Genomic DNA, 25,082 nt, shown 5'->3' on the forward strand with positions numbered 1-25,082 from the left:
TGCCTCAAAAACATTTTTAAATAGAGCTTATTGTTACAAAGCATAAACTCCGTGAGCTCAACGGTGGGCAAATCTACACTTGAGCACCCAAGGCTGCAGCTGAGAATGAACGAACTCATCAACACAAACACTCATGCCCCTTGCTTTTATTTTAGACCCCTTTTCTGATCTGAGACAGGTGAGAAGTAGGTGGGCATGTGAAGATACAGTCAGCCCTGGGCGCTCAGTGTAGTGCGGAAAATGAGCCACCCCTGAACATCCTCTGGCTCAGCTCCTTTCTCTCCTGCTCAGGAGTCCGGCATTTCTGTGGATTCCCGCAGGTGCCCCGCGCACCGGCTGCCCCGGGCGCGGCCACCTGCCACGCCCTGCTACCCGCCCTCTCGGCGCCGCCGCAGTGCGCGGAACAGCGCTGGTCCTCACAGCCTGTGCACAGGCGGGGCGCGCTCCCGAGCTGGCGTAGTTTCCCAGCGCGGTGCCAGCCCCTCATCCTCCTCCAGTCTCCCTCCCCTCTCCGACTGCCGCCCCAGGCTCCGCCATGGGGAATGTGCCATCCGCGGTGAAGCACTGCCTCAGCTACCAACAGCTTCTCCGGGAGCATCTCTGGATCGGGGATTCAGTGGCAGGGGCGCTCGACCCAGCGCAGGTACCACCTCGCGGCCCAGGGTGTCCCTACCCTCATGCGCACTGACAGCCAGCCTCTCTCCCTGCATCCTCTTGGTGCTCTCCTCCCTTTATGTCACCTCCTCACCCCAGGACCCTTCCCGCAGCAGTTTTGTCGTGTTAGGCCGCACCCCTTAAACGGTTTCCCATTATCTCTCTTCGGTGAATATATCGACCCGCCTCTACAGATCAGACCCAGCAAAATCCCTGCCTGTGACCATTTGCTGGTCGCCTAAAGGAAAGAATTCCTTCTCTGTGTTTTCCTGGAAAGGGATGCATTACGTAATACAATTTGTATTCACAGGTATTCCTTCAAGGATACTACCCTTATTCTCAGTGCTCCTTGTACTGTGTAACAAAGAGGACAAATTTGTCACAATGTGAGGCAGAAAAGGAATGAAACCGGTAGAAGGTTAAGAAGACACAGTAGAATGAAATAGTCAATCAGAACATGAATTATCCCGAATGTATCTATGCTTCAACAAACTTGAAAGAAAGTGTAAAGAACAGCACTTTCAGACTAAAATTTATTCCCACATTGTTCCTGAAAGGTCATGTTAAGACAATAGGCAACTTAATATTATTCATATACTTATGATTTAATGCACTCTCAACCAGTGTCAGATAAATAAAGAAAAGGTGTATAAAGAAATTAACTTTTTCCTTAAAAAAGCTGAAAATCTAAAATTCCACAAAATATTAAATAACTGATAATTGTTATGAAAATGTTGAAACATGGAATAAAGGAGGAGCAGTGTGAGGACTTCTTGTTGAATTACAGGTGCTGGATGCAAGATTATTTCTGATTTAACTAGTGAACAAAATAACTTCTGTTATTGTAATATTTTAGTCAGTAAGCATAATTGTACCATGTGGATTTAAACCAACTATTCTAATGTAAGATACTCATTTTCTATTATGTATTCTCAGTTTGGTGTATCATATGTGAAATTGCAATCTTATCTCTACAAATTGGAATTCAGTCTTTAGAAGATATTTTGTTTCTCGTTACTTAAAAGATGGCCATGGTCATCTAACTCAAAACCTGTTGATGACAGTGGTAGAGGTGAAAAGTTATCCTTTGTCTTCCCCCATGTTAACATGTCTATTTAATTTTCCTACATTCTATTTTGACCTTCCTGATGTAATTTTATCTTAATGTTCTTGACTTTTTAAATTCAGTCTGTTATTTAATCAGGAACGATTAACTTATATTTCCTAAGTCTGAGACTTTATATGACTTTTCTTTTTGAGTGAATATTATATTTTTCTCTCCCTCTTTATTTTCTGATTCACACATTTTGTGGGTTTTATGGACAATGATAGAAGATTGGCTGCAGGTAAGGGTGTCTTTTTTGCCCTATTAAGATATGGAAGCAGATTAAATGAAAATGACTAGGATTACCAAGAAATAAAATTTTGGAACATTCTTCAGCTTAATGACTTTTTTGGCCCTTTCTGAAGAAATATTAGCCTTCTCTAAATATTGCCTTCTTACCCACCAACTGCTTTGCCTAGAAAACTCTTATTTGTCTCTCAAGTACAGTCTCTTGACTGTATATACTGTCTCTCAAGTATATATTAAAAAATATATAATTTTGGTCCAGCCCTTTGCTCCCTCCAGAGTTATGCTTCTTTTTGTGTTCTCAGGAATTTTTAAAAATAATTCTGTTTTAGTTCCAATACTGTTGAATTGTAATTTTTTCTATCTCATCCTATTTGAACTTACAGCAGCACTGACATCTGACACTTGACTTTTTGAACTTTATCTTCCTAGATTTCTGTTCTAATAAACCTTCACTGCTTTCAGCCCTATGTCTGTGGATTCTCAGTCTCCTTGGCAGGCTCGGTGGCTTGTATCCACTGGGTAAATATCCAGATGCCACATCACTATTTACACTCTTCCTAGTGTGAGTGTGAGCGACAATCTACACTCACTGATTTGGTTGCTGTTTGTGTACCATTTGTTTTCTAGACTTACATTCCTCTGTTTCTCTTGAATTCCAGTCCAGATGTTCAGCTGCTCATTTGACATCATCGCTTGAGTATCTCAAAAGCAACTCAAACTCAAAATTTTTGAAATTTTATTAATGTTCTACTCCTTCCAACACTGGACTTTCTCCAATATTTTCTATTGCAGGGAACGCCATTATAATTCATTCAGTTCTACGAGCCATACACCAGAAACTATCTTCTTTCATTTCCCTCACACCCAAATTATCACTGAGTCCTGCAATTTTACTTACTGAATTTCTTTCAAATATGTTTTTCTAACTTCGCTGCACCAATCAATTTTAAAATGGCATTATCTCTCATATGTATGACTGAACTGTTGCAGTAGTCTTCTTACTTTCCAGGAATCCCTCTTCAACCCATTGTCTATATAGCTAGTTGGAAAGTGTTCCCTATTTCAAGTAAAATAATGCCATTTCCATGTTTCAAAACCATCTATGAATTTCCATTGCTTTTAAGAATGGACGCCAAAACTTTTAATGGGTTTTCTAAACCTCAAATGGTCTTTTCATTGCATCTCTCAGCAACATCATCTTAAGCTATTCTTTTTTGTTCTTGCCACTTTAGCCATAGTGGCCTTGAGTTCTCTAATAAATTGTATTCTCTCTGGAACCACAGTGTTTGCTTACTTTCCTCTCCGCTAGGAAGATTATTTTCAACAAATTAACTTCTAATTAATCTTCTGCCCTCAATTTGCATGTTACCTTCTCGTGAAATCTCTCCCAGACTCTTAATGCCAGCAGCTTTTGTTAGACTTCTATTGCATAGTAACCTATTTATTACAGATAATATACATTATATATTTATTTTCATGATTACTTGATATTTAATTGCTTTGCAGATATTAAGCACAGTAAAAGTAAGGAAGCAATTCACCACGAGATTCTCAACACTTATCAGAATGTCTGGCTAATTTTTTATGGCCAATGATACTTGTTGAATGAACAAATGAATTCGTGTTTTCCCTTATAGGCCATAAGCATCACCAACTTATGAAGACCATGAACTTCTTCTTAGCATTTGTTCAAGGTCCATCAAAATGATTAGCACACTGTAGCATCATGATAAATATTTGCTAAGTGAATAGAAAATCAGTGAGAATGGGGACATGGTATAAATAGAGTTTGGTCTTAGCACCAATTGGTGAATATTATTACTGTTTTTCTCTTACCTTTTTGTTAGTAGTTTGAGAGATGAGGTAAAAATGGTTTCTGGAGGCTGTCAAGACAGCAGAGAGCTTAACTAATTCTCTATTGTTGAATCTGGCAGAGAGAATCATGAATAAACCTAACTCCTGTGATATGAAATAATTTGCAGTTAGAACAGACAGAAAATTCTGTATTTTGAAATAATTCTGTGTATGCAGTAGAAGATTGAAAATCTTGATATTTTCCTGCTACCAGCTTATTCCATGGTTTTTTTGTGTGCAACAGCATGGCCAGACCTTCATTTTTCAGCTTACATTTTAGAGATAATATATACCTGAGGAATTATTAGAATTAAATTAAATATTGTGTGTATGCATATATAAACATATATTGGAAGTTTAACAATGTACTATCAAATGTAAAGAGAGTAAATATGAATGAAAGGCTTATTCTATCACAGGTACACTAATTAAATTATTTGGGTCTCTGTTTTTGCTAATGAAAATGGTTTTGCAGAAAATTCCCTTAATAGACCAAGAGGTTAAAATTGCTCATTCCATAATTCAAGCTATCTCTTAGGACCTGTTTTATTTTCTGTAGTTGTCTCTGTTAAAAAGAGTATAATGAAGCTGGCTTAATTGGTATGTTTTAAAGTTTTGATTAAATTTAAGGTTCCTAGTGAAGCGATCCCCCCTTGATTTTCAAGTGTTCCTTAAGCAATAACTAAATCTCTTCACATATTAATGCCCTTTTGCAAAAGTAAAATTTCCAAGGACCTAAATTCTAATATAAACAATGTTTTAAACCTACTATATTTCTAAAATAAAATGGTAGATTATGTGAGATTAAATTTATAGTTATTTTACATTCGATTCTGATCCTTTATGTTACATTTGCTGTCAGCAAAAATTGTGATTCAACGTAGTTATTTGGTGCTAAAGGGTATCTGGAATTTAAATGTATATTATATTTCTGCTTAAATGCAATCAGATGATAATGTAACTCTACACTTTTAGCTTGCAACTATGTAGTTGTTAGTACATTTACTAAATATCTTAGGATGATTGAGGAGGAATTTTCAGACAGGGACCAAACTGCCATCATACTGTTTTCTGTTTGTCTCATGTATTCTTTGTCTCCTTACCATTTTTTATTCTTTTCCAGCTTCTTTTGAAATCATGTAGCATTTTAATTTCTCATTTTTCCCCTGAATTGATGTGTTAGTAATATACTTTTTTTACTATACTCTTAATTGCTGTGTATAATATATCAAAATATAACATGGCTTATTAAAATAATATATTAGTACTACTACAACTTATTAAAAATACAAATATGACTTTTTAACTTCGTTTTCTGTCTTCTGCCTTTTACGTTTTTGTTTTCATATATTATCTATATGTTATATTTATAATACATATGTATACAGTCAATATCCATTTATATTTATGCACATATTTTCTCTTTTCTCCTTTCTTCATCTCCATTTTTTCCTCAGATTACTTTCCTTCAACCAGAAGTATTTGTTCCAATATTTTCTTTAGTAAAAAAAGTACTAATATTGATGTTTTTTCAGTTTTTCTTTGTTTGAAATTACATACACACATACACTAATGTGTGTATATACACATACATGATGTTTATAAGTATAAATGAATATTTACTATAAATATAAGTTTTATCTAAAAAATTAAAAGACATGATAGCAGTGCAAAATGCAGATTTCTCAACAGATACAGTGGAAGCCAAATACAATAAAATCAGCTATTTGTCTTATTTTTGGTCCTTTGATGATAATTTATCTTTCATTCTTTTCTGTGTTTGGTTTCTAATGGTTTGACTATGGCATGTCTACGCATACTTTCTTTTGTATTCATCTGGGTAATGATGTGCAACACTTCTTGGATCTATCACTTGATGTTTGTTGGGTTTCACATTTTAGAAGCTTTTCAACCATTTTTGCTTCAAATGTTGTTTCTGTTTCTTGTTTCCTTTTAAATCCTCTCCAGTTAGGCCTACACTTTGAAGAATATTAGAACTTTCTCTGAGCCTTATTTATTTCTTAAATTCATTTTTTCATTCTTTCTTTTTTCTCCATATTCAATCTGAATATTTTCTTCTCATTTATATTCCATTTCACTAATTTCTTCTTCAGCTTCGTTTAATTTGCTGTTAATCTTATTTATTGAGTTAATTTCAGTTATTATATTTTGAGTTAAAGCATTTCTATGATTTCTAAAAGATAGGCTTTAGTTCTCTGCCACAATTCTCTATCGTATTATAAATTCTTGAATATTTATTAGAATTATTTTAGATCCCATGTCTGACAACTCCAGTACCCAGATCTCCAATTAGTCTGTTTTATGTATTTTCCTTCCTGGTGTGCCTACAAAATGTAAATAATATGTTAGACACCTGGTATGAAAATAATTATAGACATAATTTGAGACTCTGAATAATACTGTCCCCAGGTGGGACTTCTCTTTGGCCTTGTCAAAGAATAAACGTAGAGATAACTTATTTTAAGCTAATCAAGTGCTTACCTGATAGGAGGTTTAGCCTACTTTACTTGTGAGGGCTTGACTTTTTTCTCTTCATCCTTACTTTTTGTATTCTGCAGTCATTCAGGGGTCCTAACTAAAACCTAAAATGTTTACCAGGGTTGCTTCTCCTTGCTGAGACCTGAATTCAAACTATTTCCACTCCAGCCTTGCAAGGCTCCTGGAAAATCTAATGGTCTCAGCTTCTCAGTGGCTCATACAGAATTGGCAAATGCTTCAAAAAGAAAAGTTATGCTGACTGTTGGGCTCACCACTTTATTTTTTTCTCCTGCATAGTATATTGGTTGCTGAAATACTCATTAACCAAATTTCTGAGACTATTAAATGAGTGTTTTTCATTAATATTTTATCCAACTAATATAGTTGTTGTCAGTGAGAGGCTTATTGTGAACAAGCTAGTCAGCCATTATTGAAAGATTATATAATAAGGAAATTAAATTTAAAAATACCAATTGTGCAATTTAGTTTAAATTGTAAAAATATATTCATTTACCATACCACTTGAACTTGTTATATTCCAAGTAGCATACATGCTATTTAGATTACCAATTTGAATTCCAGAGAAAGAATAAAAAGATTATCTGCCTCAAGAAAAATATTGTATGGAAAAAATGACTATTCCAAATGGTTTTTAGTATGATGAACAAGTTATAAAGGTAATGAATACATATTTTAAATAATGTTAAAAGTAATATTATGCCCAATTTTGGTATCTGCTCTTTGAAGAACAATGTACTACGTACTCCCTCTTTATGTGTAATATACTTTAATAAAATTTTGATAGTTTAATAAAATAGTTTAATAAAATTTGTTAAATAATAAAGTAGTTCCTTTATAATATTTTATCTCCGTTGACATACATGTATATTAAATCTTTTCATTTTATTAGCATAAAGTTGGTAAAAGTATTTTCTTATTATTATTTACCTTTCTTTTCAATCTTTTGCATTGTCTCTTTCTCTTTCTCTCTCTAAAAGTCTTCCTACAGTTTATCACTTTACTCAGAAGCATCTTGTAGGCTTGTTTATCCTCTTGACTATTTGTATATGTTTGTATCTATTTATGCATATGGATGATGTGCTAGCAACTGATTTCTATTTTTTTAAATTATTCTCTACTTTTTTTAGATTAATATTTTAATTTTCTTTAAACATTTAGCTCACTTGATTTTAGTCTTTTTAAAAAATAAGTGCTTTAAGACTATACATATCCATTTCTCTATTGTTTTGCTTTAAATGTATGTCTTATAAGCTGCTTATATGATTACTCTCTAGCTTTAATTAGATGAATTTAACTTTAATCATGTTTGATCTATTATGTTTATCCTACTTTCTGCCATATCTATCAGGCTCATTCACCATTTTACATTTCCTATTTTTAAGGTTGTTTATGCCTTTTCAGCTTTCTTATTTTACAGTTAAAATAATATATATTTTAAAGAATCAATTCACTTATCTTGAGAAAAAGATTGTTTCATTATTACACCATGATTCTTCAAATAACATGTAGCAGGCATATTACCATTCTCAAGATTCTTTTTGTTGATGTAAACCTTCTAACAGTTGAGGTGAAGGCAGAGAGTTCCAAAGACTTGTAATTTTTACTTGAGGTTAAAGACTGAATCATGAGCACAATAAAGTTAGACAGTTAAAAGGATAGGTATTTGATATGGTTTGGCTGTGTCCCCAACCCAAATCTCATCTTGAGTTGTAGCTCCCATAATTCCCACATGTTGTGGGAGGGACCTGGTGGGAGATAATTGAATCATGGGGGTGTTCCTCCCATACTGTTCTCGTGGTAGTGAATAAGTCTCATGAGATCTGATGGCTTTATAATGGGTTTCCCCTTTCACTTGGCTTTCATTCTGTCTTGCCTGCCACCATGTAAGACGTCCCTTTCACCTTCCACCATGATTGTGAGGCCTCCATAGCCACATGGAACTGTGAATCCATTAAACCTCTTTTTATTTCTAATTTAGCTAGTCTCAGTATGTCTTTATTGGCAGCATGAAAATGGACTAATACAGTATTTGTGGTCACAGATTTAATAGGTGAGCTGCCACAAGCAATAATATGCACCTTTTATGACCATATAGATTATGGTCAGAATGGAGTAAAAGTCTGATGAATTTCACTGAAAACCAAATATTGGATGGAAGGTCCACCAGGACATTGAATACACTGCAGAATGGTGTCAGGATTTGGGATGAAGGGAATGATGGTGAAAGAAGTTCTAATGGCCTTGATATATGAAGGATACCAATCATCAAGCAGGGATAAAGACTGTATGGCCAAATCACATGGATTCCAACAGCACAGCCTTTTAAATTAGTAAAAAGAAGTGGGAGTCTTCAAGAAGTAATGGAAATTAAAGATGCCTTCTTTAATTCTAGTCACTAAGCAAAGAATAGGAGACTAAGCAGTCTCTCCTTGAGAGGGTTACAGGAGAGGTGCCTTCTCCTCAAGGGTAATTGAGACTTCATTTAAGACTAGGAGATAATAGGACTGTTCAGTAAAGAGACTGAGAATGTGGTAGAACTTTTTAAGTATGAAGCTGAGTTTACCACTGGAAAAATAAAGAAGACTTGAAACTTACTGTAACAGGAAAGTCAGAGAACTGTGCAGGGTTCTACAGAAGGAGTAGACGATTCTTGGGAATAATATATTGGGAAATGAGTAAAGAAAGCTGGACTGTAAAATAAGGTGACTTAGCAATTGAGTAAATCTTGGTAGTCTTGAGGTAGCTGTGAGTCTTTTTGGGTATCTCAACCTCGGCCAAGTCCTGGGTTTACTGCATTTTAAGAGAGTCCTTATCTCTGAAACACGAAGAATCTAGCTTTTAAAGCCACCTTTAATTTGACTTGACTTATATGCACTTTTGTAGGAAAGCTTAAGACTGTTCACATTTTGATTCCTGAAGGGAAGTGGCTGGCTAGTGCTGAGAACAAGGCCAGAATCCCAGGGCAGTGTGGCTTGGTCTCTGTGTGTTCCTTGGTGTTTCATAAGAGATATAGCCAGTTTATACCCTCCTTATTTTTTATTTTTAATCAAGTCACATATGTTATTTAGTATGAGTTGCTTATTATAAGGATTTTTGAAGCTATACAGTTACCACTACTGAATGCTTAATATGAACCTGGCACTACCTGTTTACATCCAATAACTCATTTAATCCTTACAATAATCCATTTTACAGATTTAGTAACTGTGGTTCAGAAAGGTTAAAAAAAATGTGCCTATGATCAACAGCTAGTAAACTGCAGAGCTAGGATTTAAACTCAGGCAGTTCTAATTCTAAAGCCTGCAATTTTTACCATGATACCAGTGCTTCCTAAACTTTTCTTGTGATAACAGTCACCTAAAGTGTTTATTAAATATAGAGGAAATTTTAATTCAGTAGCTCTGAGTTGGAGCCCAATTATCTTTACTTCTACTTAACGCAATTTTAGTAAACACTGTGTTGGATGTTGCTGCTATTCCTCTACCCCTATATCTGCTGTCAAAGGGTCATGTTTCCTCTAATCTGTCTTTCCAGAGCTCCTGGCTCCTACCCATGAAAAAAGACTGCTATGAGTTTTGACTTCCCTTCTATCCTTTTTGAGGTTGAGACTAGAGTTCTGCCTGGAATAGAATTGCATTGGATACAAAAGGAAAAACAACTTGGTTTCCAATAAATTTCCTGTTCCCTTCAATCTTCAATACATTCTGTCCTTGGATTTCTGTTGGCTCCTGTATTCCTTGCTTTCTCAGATTCCAGCTGGCTTTCACATCCTTCCCTCCCCCTACTCTATGTTCTTGTTTTTTTCATTAGCTCTGAGCTCCTCCAAGTCTTCTGGCTTTCTTTATGCTTATTCACTCTGTGCTGTAACTTTCCCTGACCCTTTCTTCTTTCCGTGTCTATCCCCTTCCAAGTTTAGCTTTGTGTGTGTGTGTGTGTGCGTGCGTGTGTGTGTGTCTGTGTATATGCTTCATTTTACTTTCCCTAATCAAGGGGCTAGACTGTGCAAACCCATAACTTCATGGGTCACTCTCATACGACCCATGTTTTTTAAAAGATGCAAAGCAAAATTGTATATTGGAGGCTATCATTTTTATAGAAATTCATATTTGAAAGGGATTGTCCAGCCTGCTTAAAGCCCTAATAATGCAAACAAAGTTTAGAATCCCAGTTTCCTACCACTGTTCTGACTGCGTATTGTTGCAAATTAGCAGCCTAGGTGAGCCCAGTATAAGCCCTGAAATATTTTGTTTGGTTGAAACTGCAGTTAAAATATAAGTACACTTGAATACCTTTAAACAGAATTTGTGCTATTTATTAATATACTTAGCTTCCTCAGATATCAAGATTATCTTCCTGTGCTTATAGATGTTTGATTTTATTATCATTCATGAGCAATTACATAGGGATATTTAAATGAGACCATTTCTGAACTTTGCATTATTTTTCAACAGGGTGGAGACTAATCATTCATTATCATTCAGCAAGCAGGAAATTATCTTTAAATTGCCAGAAGGTTGCCAGCTTCCCTTTTGGACAATCTTCCTTTTCCTAAGTGATCAGAATTTAGTCCTAAATGAAAACTCAGGTGTCCTTAATTTCACCTCTCAGCTGTAGCCATATTTACAAGCCAATTTTTACATTTTTTCTTATAGAAAATAATACCGATTAGTGAATCTTGTTCCCAAAACATTCATTCCAAAATCAGACCATAAAAAGAATTTTATGTGAAGATGATTTTTAGAATTATTTAGATTCATGGAGGTTTATATTTTTAAAATGTTTCTCCCCCCATGTAGTTTATATGATGGCCAAGTAATAACAAGAATAGAAAAACTCTCTGAAAAATAAATAAATAAATAAACAAACAAACAAAAGCTATGGTTTCTAAGCGATAATGAAGGGACCAGAGCTGTGAGTTCCAAATTCATTTTTAGTACAAGAAACTGAGGTTTACTTCCCTGGTTGAGAAAGAAGAGCTGGGTTCTGGCACTTCAATGCTGGCAGGACTGTGTAAGTATCACTGTGGAAGACGAGGGGCAAAGTGTTATGAGAAACAGAACCCCTGGAGTTTCTATCTCAAGGGCATGGCCCAAGCCACATTTTCATTCTTCATTGCTGTGTTCCTTTGAAAGCTCATTTTTCCATTCTGTTGTTTATTTATATCACATTTATTTTTTTCCTTACAATTGTTTCTTGCAATTCATTTAAAAACACAAGCCTATAAACTTGTTTTAATTCAGCTTAATTCAATTAGTGATAACAATAGTAATCTTTGTGGTGAAGGTGGATGTGAGGGTCAGGTGGGATTCAGAGAGATAGAAGGCATTTCTATTCAGAGCAAGATGGTTGATGATTTTGGTGGAATTAACAGAGCAAAATCATGGGAGTTATTCATTTAGTTGTGTGTGTGTGTGTTTATGTGTATAGAATACATATAAATCTGTAACTATTATCTATATTCATCCATCTATCTAATCTATCACTTTACAAAAAATAATTTTAAGACCCCACAATCTTATAAATTGTTTTATATATTTTCTTTCAAATTGGATGAGCTTGGAGGTTCACTCACTTTTTACAAGTATTGAGACTGTATTTCTTTTGTATCCTTCACCTCTCCCAGGGTACAACCTCAATACTTTCATAGTACTTAGGATACCCGTCCTTGTTTTCTTCATATTCCCTTTACAATATAGTTGAATAGAATGAAATATCTCTTTATTAAATGTATAATATTTGCACTGCTATGTTGAGGTCTGTTTAAGGGGTGTGGCTGTATTTTATTTAGTTTTCTGTCATCCCAATGACATAAACACTTAGGTCTTCATTAAATGTTTATAGAAGTAAATATAGCCAACATTTCCGGTATTAAACTTCGGGTGATTTTAGCCAAATTAACTGCCTTTCTGATTGGCAAAATATGCATTTAATTACATCAAATATATCTTTGAGTAGTAGAATTAGTAGCTTTAGTTCTTATTTATGATTTTTCATATTAGACTATAATGCCTACTTTTAAATACTGGTGGTGTTTTTAGAAAATTTGAAAGCCTATTTGTTTCTTTTCTTGGCTACTGTTGTAAAGATCAGAGAAATTAGATTCCAACTTTGCATTTCTTTTCTGCATGTGTGTTTCTATTAATTCACACAGTGCACAATATGCATGTTCACATGACTAGTTTACAGGAGAAGGAGTAGAAACATTGAAGGATATAATGATCCCCTCAGGGTTAAGCAGCTTCTCTGTTGCAATGTCTAAGCTATGGTCTCTGGTTTAGGATTCAGTGTTCGGGCTCCTTTTTCCACCAATAGTAAGTGCCTCAAATGTCACCTTATGCTTGTAACTTTCCAAGTCACGCTTCCTTGATTTTGTGAAGTAGAGAAATGCAGATGGCAGAAAACTTCAACTACATAAAAACGCCTTTAACACAAGTTTTATTCTATGAAATCAGCATTTCATAAAGTCTTTTTGGTGAACTTTATTAAGAAGCAAGAGGGTCTAGGAAGCTTGGCAAACAATGAGGCAGGAAGCCCCAAAGAGAACATGTCTGTCAGACATTTTTCCTTCTGAGTTTTCCTTCCAAATATTTTTGGATCTTGAAGGAAGCGGAGTGGCTCTCTGCCACCACTTTCATACATCTGTAACCCACTGGGTGTACAGAGTCTGGCATTCACTTTTTAAATTCTTTGCTCAATCTCATATTTATTTCACTGTGAAATAGAAGCTGAGCACAGGTAAATGTTGAAGTCAAAATATGAATCTTATTTTTGTTAGACACAATTTCTACTTTTGAGAATTTTGATGTAAGGGCTGATAACTCCTTAATTTTTAAAATGATATGAGACAGTTCAAATCTTGCATTTTACAGAAAACTGTGGGCCTGGTTAAATGTTAAAGCTGAGAGTAATTTGGAACTCTGCTTGCCTAAGTTTTAGGACTATGTCTAAAAGACATTTTCAAGACCTGTGGAGAAACAGATGTAGTTATTCAAGGTTTCACTCATGAATGTCTGCTATCACTTAGCCACCATTCCCTTATGACAATATTTTAATATTTAATTTAATATAATTCAGCTAAATGTATGTTCTAGAAAATATTGAAAGGAAAACTTGAACTAAGAAAGATGGAACATGAAGCTTGCATACTCATCTCTAGAGAGCTGGATCCCTTAAATCTACTTGCTCTTTGAAGAAAGTGTAAAGATGTTGACCTTTTGTTGGGAAAGATATAGTGATAATTTATTAAATAAAATGTCAATCATTTGTCTTAATTAAAAAGTGTTATATAAGGGCAGTAGTATTATTTTAACATACTTGCTCTCAATTTGCAACTTACATCATATGGGACAAATGAAATAATATATGATATACAAAATACTATATTAACCATCAATAGAGTATTATTAATAGGAATCTGGAAAATGATCTGATTAGAATAATACTAACTCATCTTTATCAAATAGCAAAATAATTTCAGTCTATAAAATTTCCTTACAAAATTCGTAAGTCATTTTAAATTTCTAGTAAGAAAATAAACCACAGTGGTTGATTTCAACTTCCCCTCAAAGGAATAGTTAACAAACAGGTTATAAGTGAACTAAGCCTCTAATGTAGTTTAGATATTTCCTTCTTTTAGATGAGGAACCCAAATTTCATGAGATTGTAGGACGAAAAGGATCAAAGTTTGAAAGATGATTTTTTGTAAGATAATGTAGTTTAGTTATATTCCAAGTTGTTACTAATAGGAGAATAGTTGACTCAAAGTCATCAGAAAGATCGAATTTATGTAAAATGTATTACTGCATTTATACCAAATATTGTGTAATGTAAACTTCATATACATAATGAAAATTCCTGGATAACTTCTGTTGGGAAAATATATTTACTAGTTATCAACTAAGCATTTGAATATTTTCCAAGTGTTTATAAATTTTAGTTGTTATAATTGTCATAAGAGCAAATATTTATTGCTTATAGACTTGTTCTTGCTTTTATATATCACCATGTGTGTGCATATACACATATCCACTGAAATTGACACCATCCATATCCAAATATATTTGTGAGTATATGAATGTGTCTTTATGTATGTAGGTTTATGTATATGAATATATATATTTATATATGTACATATTTACTATTGTTGGGTAAATGGTAGTATATCAAAGCATTTTTTTTCTTGGAGTTAGAGCTCTCAAGGGGAAGTAATGAGTTGGTCAAAGAGAAATTAGGAACTGCAGCAATTAAGGACATTTGTGTATGAGATTGGTATAATGGGAACTGAGAGAAACCACTGAAAATTGGGTAAGTATGAGAAAGCATTGATAGGGTAGAATCTCTACTATCAGCTGTAAAATTGATTTAAACAATTCTTCTATCAGTATAATGCAGCTAATATAAAAATTTAGATTCCAATTTTTATGTTACTATTCATTCTAAATCCATAGTTTGGGGAACACTTTCTAATTTCTTCTTTCATTTCATTTCATACCACTTTCATTTTTGAGTGAAAATGATTTATCTTTCTTCACTCAGACCATTCCAGGTAGATCTTCTCAGCATCCAGTAAATTAAATGATGGAAGAAATTATAAACTATAACACAAATATTCTCAAATAAGTCTATAAAGAGCCTTATGATCTATATAGCAAACAGCTGGGAATTAGCAGCTTGGGTTTCTTTCCTCAGTCTTACTTGTAGGGCCCTTATTTCCTCCTTTTAGATGAGGAATCTGAATTTCCTGAGATTGTAGGACAAAAAGGATCAAAGTTTGAAAGATGATTTTTTTGTACGATAATGTAGTTTAGATATATTCCAAGTTGTTATTAATTTGAGAATATTCTGAGAATAAATAATTTTGATAAACATTACTTACTATTTGTTTATAATATATAGTATGCTGGGATATTTTAGTGAATTGACTAAATAATGCTGCTGAAATGAACCATTATTATACAGAATAAAATTAAACATAATTGAACAAGCTGATGCATTGTGTTAGAGATTAGTTTTCCAAATAGAGGCTTAGTTCACTTATAACCTGTTTGTTAACTCTTCCTTTGAGGGGAAGTTGACATCAACCACTGTGGTTTATTTTTTACTAGAAATTGAAAAGCAGAACATTGATTTATTGTCTAAGATGGCTGATAAAGGTTGCATCCAAGTTTAGCAGAAGTGTGCAAATTTTTTTTCTTTGTTTTGGTGTTTCAGTCTGCAGATGTTAGCTGTTTTTGTGAGGAAATAATGGTGTTAGCTATGAGTTTTCTTGGAAAGAAAGAGCTTAAAAGCTTTGGTGTGCTGGAATCACAGTCTGCACAGCCAAATGAACATGGATGGAATGTTAGGTGAAGCCCTTGGGGAGTCATTCAACAGCAGCATCTGGAAGGAAACAATAAGTGACTGGAAGGTTTACTTTTCAGGCAAATGATTAAGAGGCGATTAAATGAAGGTGTTAGGATGTGAGGGAGGGAAGGAAGCACTGAAGGTGTATACATAAAATGGAACGGAGGGATTATGGAAAAGACTTAACAGAATGAACTATAGATCACAGCTGAACTTAAAAAAATAGGAATTGGAATTTGGACAGAAGAGCTTGTAGGTATCACATGAAACAGAACATGAGATTCACATAATACAGAATATACTGAGACGTATTTTTCTGGAATAGTAAAGGACAGTGATGATGTTGAGTTATTCAGAGCCACTGTGCATCATTTCCTAGAGTTGGAAAGACATCCTGCTATTACACCTTTATAGTTTTACTCTAGTTATATTGGCCCGACTTTAAAGTCCTAAGAAAGCACTGGCCTTTGGAAATGGAAATCCAAGGCTTTGATCAAGTGAGTGGTTTTGCTTTAGAAGTTTGATAACTTACTTATACTGCAGCAGGGTTGATTTAAGTTACTTTGAACAAAAATTTTGTTTTACTCTTCTTGTGAACAATCATGTCTTCCGACTCATTTATCTTGCTGGATGACACATTCCACTCTCAATTGTGAATGAACGAATGAATTAGTGAATACAGGAATGAATGAATGAATATATAAACAAAGCTCTATGTTTAGATGATATAAGAAGTAGTTTATTTTTTCCTTAAAGGTTCATGTTTATTTTAAAAACAAAATGAAGTTTAACTCTGAATATATGCTTTTCTTCTTGATGCCAGACATTTGAGCATCTGGAAAAGTGAGAAATTACAGAGAAAGGTAAGGCAGCATTATGGAAGCCAGTGTTCTTCTCTAGCCCCAGTCCTCCTTCATAATCATCCCTGAGAGGTCCTTTAATTTAAATGTATGGAGATATTGCAAACACAAGATTCAATCTCTGCACATCAAAGAATTAGATTTAATTAGCCAGTATGTCTAAACTCTGTAACACACAACCCCATATTTTCTGTGGTTTATAATAATTGCTGGTGAATTTTTGCTCAAGTCCAGTGTGAATGATCTGGTCATTCCAGGACCCAGGCTCCTTCTTATGCCCCTGCTCTCTTCTAGGTCATTTCCATTTTGCTGGGAAAAGAGACCATGGGAGGAGACATCCACTTCCTACCACTTCACTCAGAAAGTAACATGACTTTGCTTCACTCCATTGTCCAGAAATCACTTGAATGGTCGCACCCAGATGTGGGGGTGGTAGCAGAGTTTTACCTATTTATGTTCATAGTAGTCTCTGCCAGATAGACTTAACCTTCTGGTCAAATCTCTAGGAAGGCTCCTCTTTTTCTTGAGTATAAGGAAATGTTAAGCTAATTGGGCACATTTAGCGACAAACAAATTTGGGCAAATTAAATAAAGGACTATATTTGTAGTATTTGTTCTACACTAACACTTAGGGGGGCAAAACTTTTTTGTGGACTTTTTGGGGGGAAGAAAAAAATCTCCTTTAAATTTATTTCATTAACTCTCTGGCTTCTCCTCCTGTCCAGCCTTGCTGCTTTTCTGTCTCTTTAGACTGGCATTCCCTTAGGGTGGTTGTTTCATTAAGTGCCTCTGAGAAATCAAAATGTGTCTGCTAAAATGCGTCTTAGAGCTGGATCCATTGCTAAATGAAAGATATGGAAATGCCTACCTTTCCATAATGGCTACCTTGGGGTGAAAATCGCATTTAGATAACCAAAATCATAGTCCTGACAGATTATAAACAAGGTTAGATTAATTGTGTTGAGATTTGGAAGCAGTAGCAGTTTGGATACTTCTGATCATGGTGGAACCATTAAGGGATAGAAAGAAAATTGTTTTAAAGAGCCAAGGAGCAGCTCTGGGGGAAGCAGGTTGAAAACAAAGTTTCTTTTTCACATGTTTGCCCAGCGTTTACCCTCTGGAAAAGAAAGTGGAAAAGGCTCGGTCTCTAGAATGGCCCATGTATGGGATTAAGGGATTCTTGGAGCAGTGACTCTGCTTATTTGTGATTGTTATTGGCCATCATATTCACATGGAAGGACTATGAGATCTAGAAGCAGAGCCAGATACAGTGATCTTGTTCTGTCGCTGTGAAAGCTATGGATTCTGAGAGAGCTGGAATGGGAGTGTAAAATCACTAAGCCTGCATTCTTTCAGAGTAAATGCATATAGCAAATTTAAGTGGAACAATCAAGTAATATATAGTCCAAACAATGACATAATGAGAGAATATAGGGATAGGATTAATTACCCTCCAAAAACAGTTATAAACCAGGACCACCTCAAACAGAGATGTATAACCACCTTACTTTTAAAAAGTGTTAGTGCATTCATTTAACAATAACCCGTAAGTATTTAATGGCCCTCACTTTAAGAAGCTTTTGTCCTCAACCTATTGTTTAAATTCAACCCTATGTTAAATAAAATTTGACAGAAAAATTAACCTTAGTAGGGCAACCTACTAAGTTGCACATGTAAGTTATAAATTTGCATGTTAGTTTTCTATCCTTCTGGTTATGCATTTCCAGTATGTTTTAGCCTTGCTTGTCCTACCTGTAAGATGTGCTTTAATCATTTTGTGGACCTTTCCTAATTCCCTTTCCCCATTTAAATGGAGCCTGAAGCATGACGGGGTTCTGTAGCTAGTTTTCAACCAAGCCTGAGTAAGGCACCAGTATTTTAGACAGACCTAAACCTAAACTTTTATCTAAGTATCCTGTTTCTCACTTGTTCAGCTTGAGGATAGAAGGCTGTGGAACAAATGAGGCACAGCCTGCAAGTACATGAAGTACTTTTAAGTACAGTATGGGTACCAGCTGTACTCTATACAGGCAACATAATTTATTGTTAACCCCTTTCCCCCTTGTATATGGAGAACGTTTAAGCAGGGCTAGATTTAGGTTTATGTGGAATGAGCAAATACACACATGACGTGATTTAAGAAGGATTAGAAATTCAGTGGCCCCAGACCACCCCTCACCAGCCTGCTCACATTCCCAACATTAGAGACACCTCTGGGGTTCAAAATATGGTGTCTCTAAACTGAAATAGGCCACCTGGAAAGGAAAGTATAATAAAGCCAGTAGTAACCTCATCAGTTGGGTACAGAGCCCTAAAGAAACAACATACAAGTTTTAATTAGAATCGGGGCTGGGAAAGGTCAGTGTGTTAGAAAGCAAAGCCAAGTGAGGGGTCAGTGAGTGAGAAGCAATCTAGATATGGCTGAGAGCAGAGCTGGGGTTGCTGATGACAAGCGCTGCCTGGGAGCACAGATGCGCTGCCAGGCAACCTGAAGTGCGGTTATTTTGCGGTGCACCAGCCTGATTTTAGATGTTACAGGCAGGAAGGCAGAATAAGTCAGTGTCCGGCTTAAAGGCTCATCCCCTTAAGTAGGATCAGATTAAAGACAACCATATACTTTAAAGCTTAGTGGCTGGAAAAAAATACGAATAAATCTTTGTATAAGACTATGTAGTATAAATTACTATATGTAGATGAATTCTTAGTTTGGGGGTTCTTGGGAGGAAAATGGAGACAGCAAGATATTGGTATCATTAGGGTGATTGAATCTATCTTTATAAAGTGTGAGAAAGCTTCTAGGAAAATATTTAATAGTATTCTGGGAGAAGGGAGGAAAGTGTTTAACTGAGAAGCAGGTTTTGAATACATTTAACAATTTATTTTACTTTTTATTACATTTGGGACTATTTCCCTCTCATAAGTATTCTGACTTTCTATGCATTTTACATCAAACTTCCAGGGGAAATCAAGATGTAAGGTACACATCTGCCCTGCTCAGCCTGGGAGTCAGGAGACTTATTTTGTCAGGGTGAAAAGTTAATGCACTCTTAGGGTCTCCCCTTGGCCCTTGTACCCAAAAGATCCTAATCCAATCGGCTGTCACCTCTCATCTAGATTATTTCTATGAACTCCTAATTTTTAGTCTCCCTGTGTTTGCCCCTGGCATCTTTCAGTCTATTCTCTATAGAATCTATTCTCTATAAAAGTACGTCAGATCATATCATTCCCCTGCTCCCGAGCCCACCCTCTAGTGGCTTTCCATCTGCCTGGGAACAAAAATCTTTACCCAGGCCCTCCTTACACTTCAAATACCAATTTGCTATTTCCTTACCCCTTGCTCACTCTTCCCCATCTAACACCGTTCTTCTGGTTCTTGCTAGAACAGTTAACATCCTGGGCACATTTCCCTCGATCAACTCACAGAACATTGTGCTGGCTGACCCCTTGACTAGAAGGCTGTTCCCCAGGATGTCTGTATATCTTTGTACCCATCCCCATCACTTACTTCATTTTGTTCTTTCCTCAAAACACAATTCTTATGTAAAATGTCAACCTATTTCTTATTCCCCTAGTTCCTCTTCTCCTTACTTCTTTGTTTTTATAACACTTATAGTATATATTTTAATTATTATTATTTTTCGCTATTTTCTGTAAGTTTGTGAAGACAGGGACTTTTGTCTGTCCTGTTCACTGCTGTCTGCCAGGCCTCATCAAATTAATTTGATGAGATTTTTAATAGCTTATCAATAGTCACAGAACTCCATTGGGCCTTTAGTAATTGATGCTGCTAACCAATATCTCAACTTTTCTCCTTCCAGTTTAGGGAACCCCCCAAAGATCCTGCATACTGGCCTTCAGGGTCAAAAATCTTTATTACGGCCAGTAATACCAATGGAAATGTTCAATTCTACCTCATCCTGCCCAAAAGAACCCCCACACAGAAACATATGTATTCCTTCAGACCATGGGACCTACCGATTAAAAGAGCAGTGATCCAAGCGTTCAACCTTCCTTTTGTTGACATTTCCTCACCAGATGCAGCTCCCATTCCAAGTGTTTGTGAAGGCTTCCCTTGAATAACTAATATGCAAATAATGATTCTACTTGTTTTCCCCAGAATATCAGAACACACCATGTATAGTGAATTCTTGTTAGTTTTCAAAGCCATAATATGAATATGAACATCCTTCATTAAGTGGCTGACAAAAAGTTTATCACTTCTTTGAACTCTGATTGGATGAATTATACCCATTTATTTATTCTATAAGTGTTCACTGAGTGTGTGCTATACACCAGGCTCAGTTCTAAAGATTGGGACACAGCAGTGAACCTCACAAAAACCTCAAAGGCTCTTAGTTGAAGAGAAGAGACAGGAAATAAACAAATAGATGCATATGTAACATGCTAATGATGAGTGCTAGAAGCATAATAAAGAGTAAGGGGAGTAGAGAGTGAAGTTTCCTTTTTGTTGTGGGTTTGTCATTGTTGTTGACTTTTTGATATTATTTTATGGATTATTTTTAAGGAGCAGAGTCCCTGTAGGCAGTGAGGAAGTGAGCCACAGATACATGTAGGGGAAGAACAGTCCAACAGGGGCAAATGCAAATGCTCAGGTGTTCAAGAAATGGCAAACAATTCAGTGTGGCTTCAACAGAGGCAAAGGATGAGTGGGAGAAGGCATCAGAAAGGTGGTAAGACATAAGTTCACGGGAGCCTCCAGGGCCATGGCAAAGACTTTGGATTTTTCTCTGAGGGAAATGGAAAGTTATAGAGGATATTGAACAGAAAAGTGATGTCATTTGGTTGATGTTTTCAAAGTGCTAGGAAGGCTGCTTTCAGCCTTGCAGAGGAGGTGGCAAGAGTGGAAGTAGAGAGATTGCTTATAATGTTCTTGCAGTTATCCAAATAAGAAATAATTATTTTAAAGATAGAACATGATCTGCTGATAGATCTGATATAGGATATGAGAAGAAGAGAGGAATCAAAGATGAGTTCATGTGTATTTCCAAAGAACACGAAGTCTGTGGGAGGACAGAATGCAGAGGAATGGATTAAGGATCAGTTTTAGAACAAACCCCTTAAACCTGGGCAAGAAGGACCCCTACCCTGGCCGTGGTATCTAACGGGGTCCTGTGTATTGGCATAGCTTCCTCAAAATATCTAAGTCCCCCTCTACTGCTTGGATTGTTCTCAGTATATTTCATTGCCCTTGTAATTTGAATGTCTCAAATATTATGGTTTCTGAAAATTCTGATACACTTTGAGATCAAGTGTTTTCATTGCATTAACTATAGTGGCAATTAGAATCACTAGTGTACCCCAAGAATGATGAATAAATGAATAACTGGGTTGCTTAAAGGAATCGTGAAGTCTCTTTTGCTTGAGGGTGCAGGTCAACTCAAACCTTATCCTGTGATATCAGTGTCTAACTATTCATCTGCCAGCTCCATATTCTGCAAGAGGATATGCATTAAAATTTTTAGATCTTTTTATACCCCAAAACTATGTTTTGAAGTTAAAAAGAAACTCCCTGGGGTGAAAGAAGAAATTAAAGCCTAGCTTGTGAAGAAGATGTGATTTTTTGATATTCTTGCCTCTAAGCATATGATGCCAATCAGAATTATTAATGTATTTAATTTGCTTTTTACATTAGTATTTTTTCCATATAAACATTTCTAGCAAGTAACTATCTGTGCCCCCTGTATTCACTTATGGCATTATTGAACCAGGTTTTGAATATGAGCTCTCATTTATCCTCATGTTGAAGTGAGTGCCCCTCTGTTGCCCCTCAAAGATTCAAACTGAGGTTGACATTGCCAAGTGGAACAGGATGGGTGGAGTTGATGTTGTCAGCACTGGAGGTGGATAAAATTGTTGGCAGGTTCCAAAATGGGATAATGTCTCCAAAGTGTTTTGAGCTCCTTGCTGAAAGAACTTGAATAATTTCCAGGTATTATTTTGATTGTGGCAAGAACTGTGTAAGGTAATCTGCTCTACTATCAACAATGATTCCTTTCATTGCAAATTTTAAACAAGTAGTTATATTTTAAGATGATAAATGGGATAATTTAAGCTACCCTTTTTGCAAAATACCAGAAAAAAATGTCCCATGTCTTCAAGTTAGCCTTGCAAAAAGGGAAGCGACAAACATTGATGAAGTATTAACTCTTCATTGAACACTGTGCTAAACGCTTTGTATACACATTCTCATTTAATCCTTAAAACAGACTTATGGGCTAAGTGCTATTATTATTCCCACTTTTAACAGAGGAGAGTGAGGAAGACTAAATTTTCTTCTTGTGTTTTTTCATCAGTACATGGTAGAGCTAGGTTTTGTCTCTAGAGTTTTTTGTCACCACTCTGGATGCCCTGCTATACTATCATGTTTTGTTTTCTTTTTCTTTTGAGATGGAGTCTCCCTCTGTCACCCAGGCTGGAGTGCGGTGGCCCGATTTCGACTCACCACAACCTCCGCCTCCTGGGTTCAAGCAATTCTCCTGCCTCAGCCTTCCGAGTAGCTGGGATTATAGGCATGCACCACCACACCTGGCTAATTACATATATGTGCGTGTGTGTGTATATATATGTATATATGTATACACACACATATGTGTATATACACACACACATATATACACACACACACACACACATATATGTGTATATATATAGAGAGAGACAGAAAGAAAGTGACAGAGAGAGAGATGGAGTTTCGCTCTTGTTGTCCAGGCTGGAGTGCAATGGCGCGATCTTTGCTCACTGCAACCTCCTCCTCCCAGGTTCAATTGATTCTCCTGCCTAAGCCTCCTGAGTAGCTGGGATTACAGACACGCGCCACCACGACCGGCTAATTTTTCGTATTTTTTCTAGAAATGGGGTTTCACCATGTTAGCCAGGCTAGTCTCGAACTCTTGACCTCAGGTGATCTGCCCGCCTTGGCCTCCCAAATTGTTGGGATTATAGGTGTGAGCCACCACACCCAGCCCATAACATCATTTTTCAAACCTATCTAAGATTTGCTTCAGTAGAGCTATTGGAAACAAAGCTTCTAAATAAACTAATACTTTATTTTAGGAATATTTTAACCAGGGTATCTCCTTCAAAATTAATCTCGGTATCCAAATAGGCTTTCTTTGACCAAGTTCTAGCACAGGGTCTTACACATGTTAAATGTCCAGTCAGTAGTAAGTGGATGAATAAATGAACAAAAATAATTTTCTGTACCTATTATTTGTATAATAATGGTCATCACATATATACATATAGCACTATGTGTGGCTTTGCCACAACTCTTTTTAGCTATTGTAACCTCCCTTTATTATAGATGAATAAACGAGGTACAGAGTGGTAATAGAATTTTTCATTATACCAGGGATGGAAAATGGATTTTTTCTTGCAGAATAGAGTCAATCATTGGTGGTAGATACCTGAATTTAGGTAGTAGTTTCTACCTGGATAGCAGATACTGGAGTAGTTAGTTCTACCGAGAAGGCCTAGAAGATGCACCTGTACTCATTGTGAACAACTGCCATATTGAATTACTCTTATCTGCCCTGAGTCTGAAATGGAGGACTGGTAGCATTAATGTTTAGGATTTTAAATCTCTACACTACATGTATATGCCCTACAGGGATAGATCACTATAGGTTTGTCTATTTGACACTTTAGATTCTGTAATGAGTATTCAGCAATCATTTTTCTTTTGTGTGTGTTTGTGTGTTTGTTTTTGGATCCCTGCATTTTTTAAAAGGCCCCTTAAATTACTTTTATGATTTATTAATTCATTTTAATTGAGTTTCCTTTCATATAGTTAGAACTTTGATTAACTAATCTTGATACAGTGGATCAATGTGATGTTCTGCAGAATGTCCAGCTATTTCAGGTCCCTTTGAAATATGACAGACAATAGGTGAGTGAATATAGCAATGAGAGAATTCCATAAAATCCATTGTTTCCTGTCCCAAGCAAATTGGAATTTTAATGCTGTTTTTTTTTCTTTCAGGTATAGAAAAGAAAGCATTCATCCATTGGAGGCTGCATATAATTTAAATAAGGCAGTGTTAATTTGCTTTTGCAAAAATACTGCAACTGTCATAGAAGCTATAATTGGGGTTTACTTTATGGTAGCTTAGTGTCATCCTCCAAAATCATAACATCTTTCTGGTTTGGGTAGAGGCTGTACTGGTGATTAGAGGGGGTTCATGATGAGGCCATCACCCCTATATCTTTTACTTTCTTAGGATGCTTGAGGATGGTAATAATCTCTGCTGTTTCTCCTAATATGCTTTCTTCTTCTCCTCTCCCTACTTCCCTTTCCTCTTTTTTTTTTTTTTTTTCCCAGTATCTTACTCTGTCACCCAGGCTGGAGTGTAGTGGTGTGATCTCAGCTCACTGCAACCTCCACTTGTTACAGTAGCTCTTACATTACAAGTCAAGGAACTAATAAGCAGTAAGGGCTGTTCCTAATACCAAATATGTTATTTCCAATTATATACTCA

General features: G+C 35.8%; 1 protein-coding gene across 4 annotated transcripts in view; it reads left to right on the forward strand.

Moving 5' to 3' along the window:
* Positions 1-376: 376 nt before the first annotated feature.
* The window catches only part of HMGCLL1 (3-hydroxymethyl-3-methylglutaryl-CoA lyase-like 1), a 146,935-nt gene continuing 122,229 nt past the window's right edge, over positions 377-25,082 (forward strand). For 3 of the 4 annotated variants that reach the window (XM_011960192.1, XM_011960193.1, XM_011960194.1), the window contains exon 1: positions 377-643. In XM_011960192.1, the coding sequence (XP_011815582.1) occupies positions 536-643 (108 nt within the window). In that variant the 5' untranslated portion in view covers positions 377-535. Of the gene's footprint in view, positions 644-2,437; positions 2,528-25,082 lie in introns of all 4 variants that reach the window. The other variant, XM_011960191.1, reaches the window with a different exon arrangement.

The sequence above is a fragment of the Colobus angolensis genome, unplaced genomic scaffold (genome assembly GCF_000951035.1).
Source record: "Colobus angolensis palliatus isolate OR3802 unplaced genomic scaffold, Cang.pa_1.0 Scaffold51, whole genome shotgun sequence".
Classification (NCBI taxonomy): domain Eukaryota; kingdom Metazoa; phylum Chordata; class Mammalia; order Primates; family Cercopithecidae; genus Colobus; species Colobus angolensis.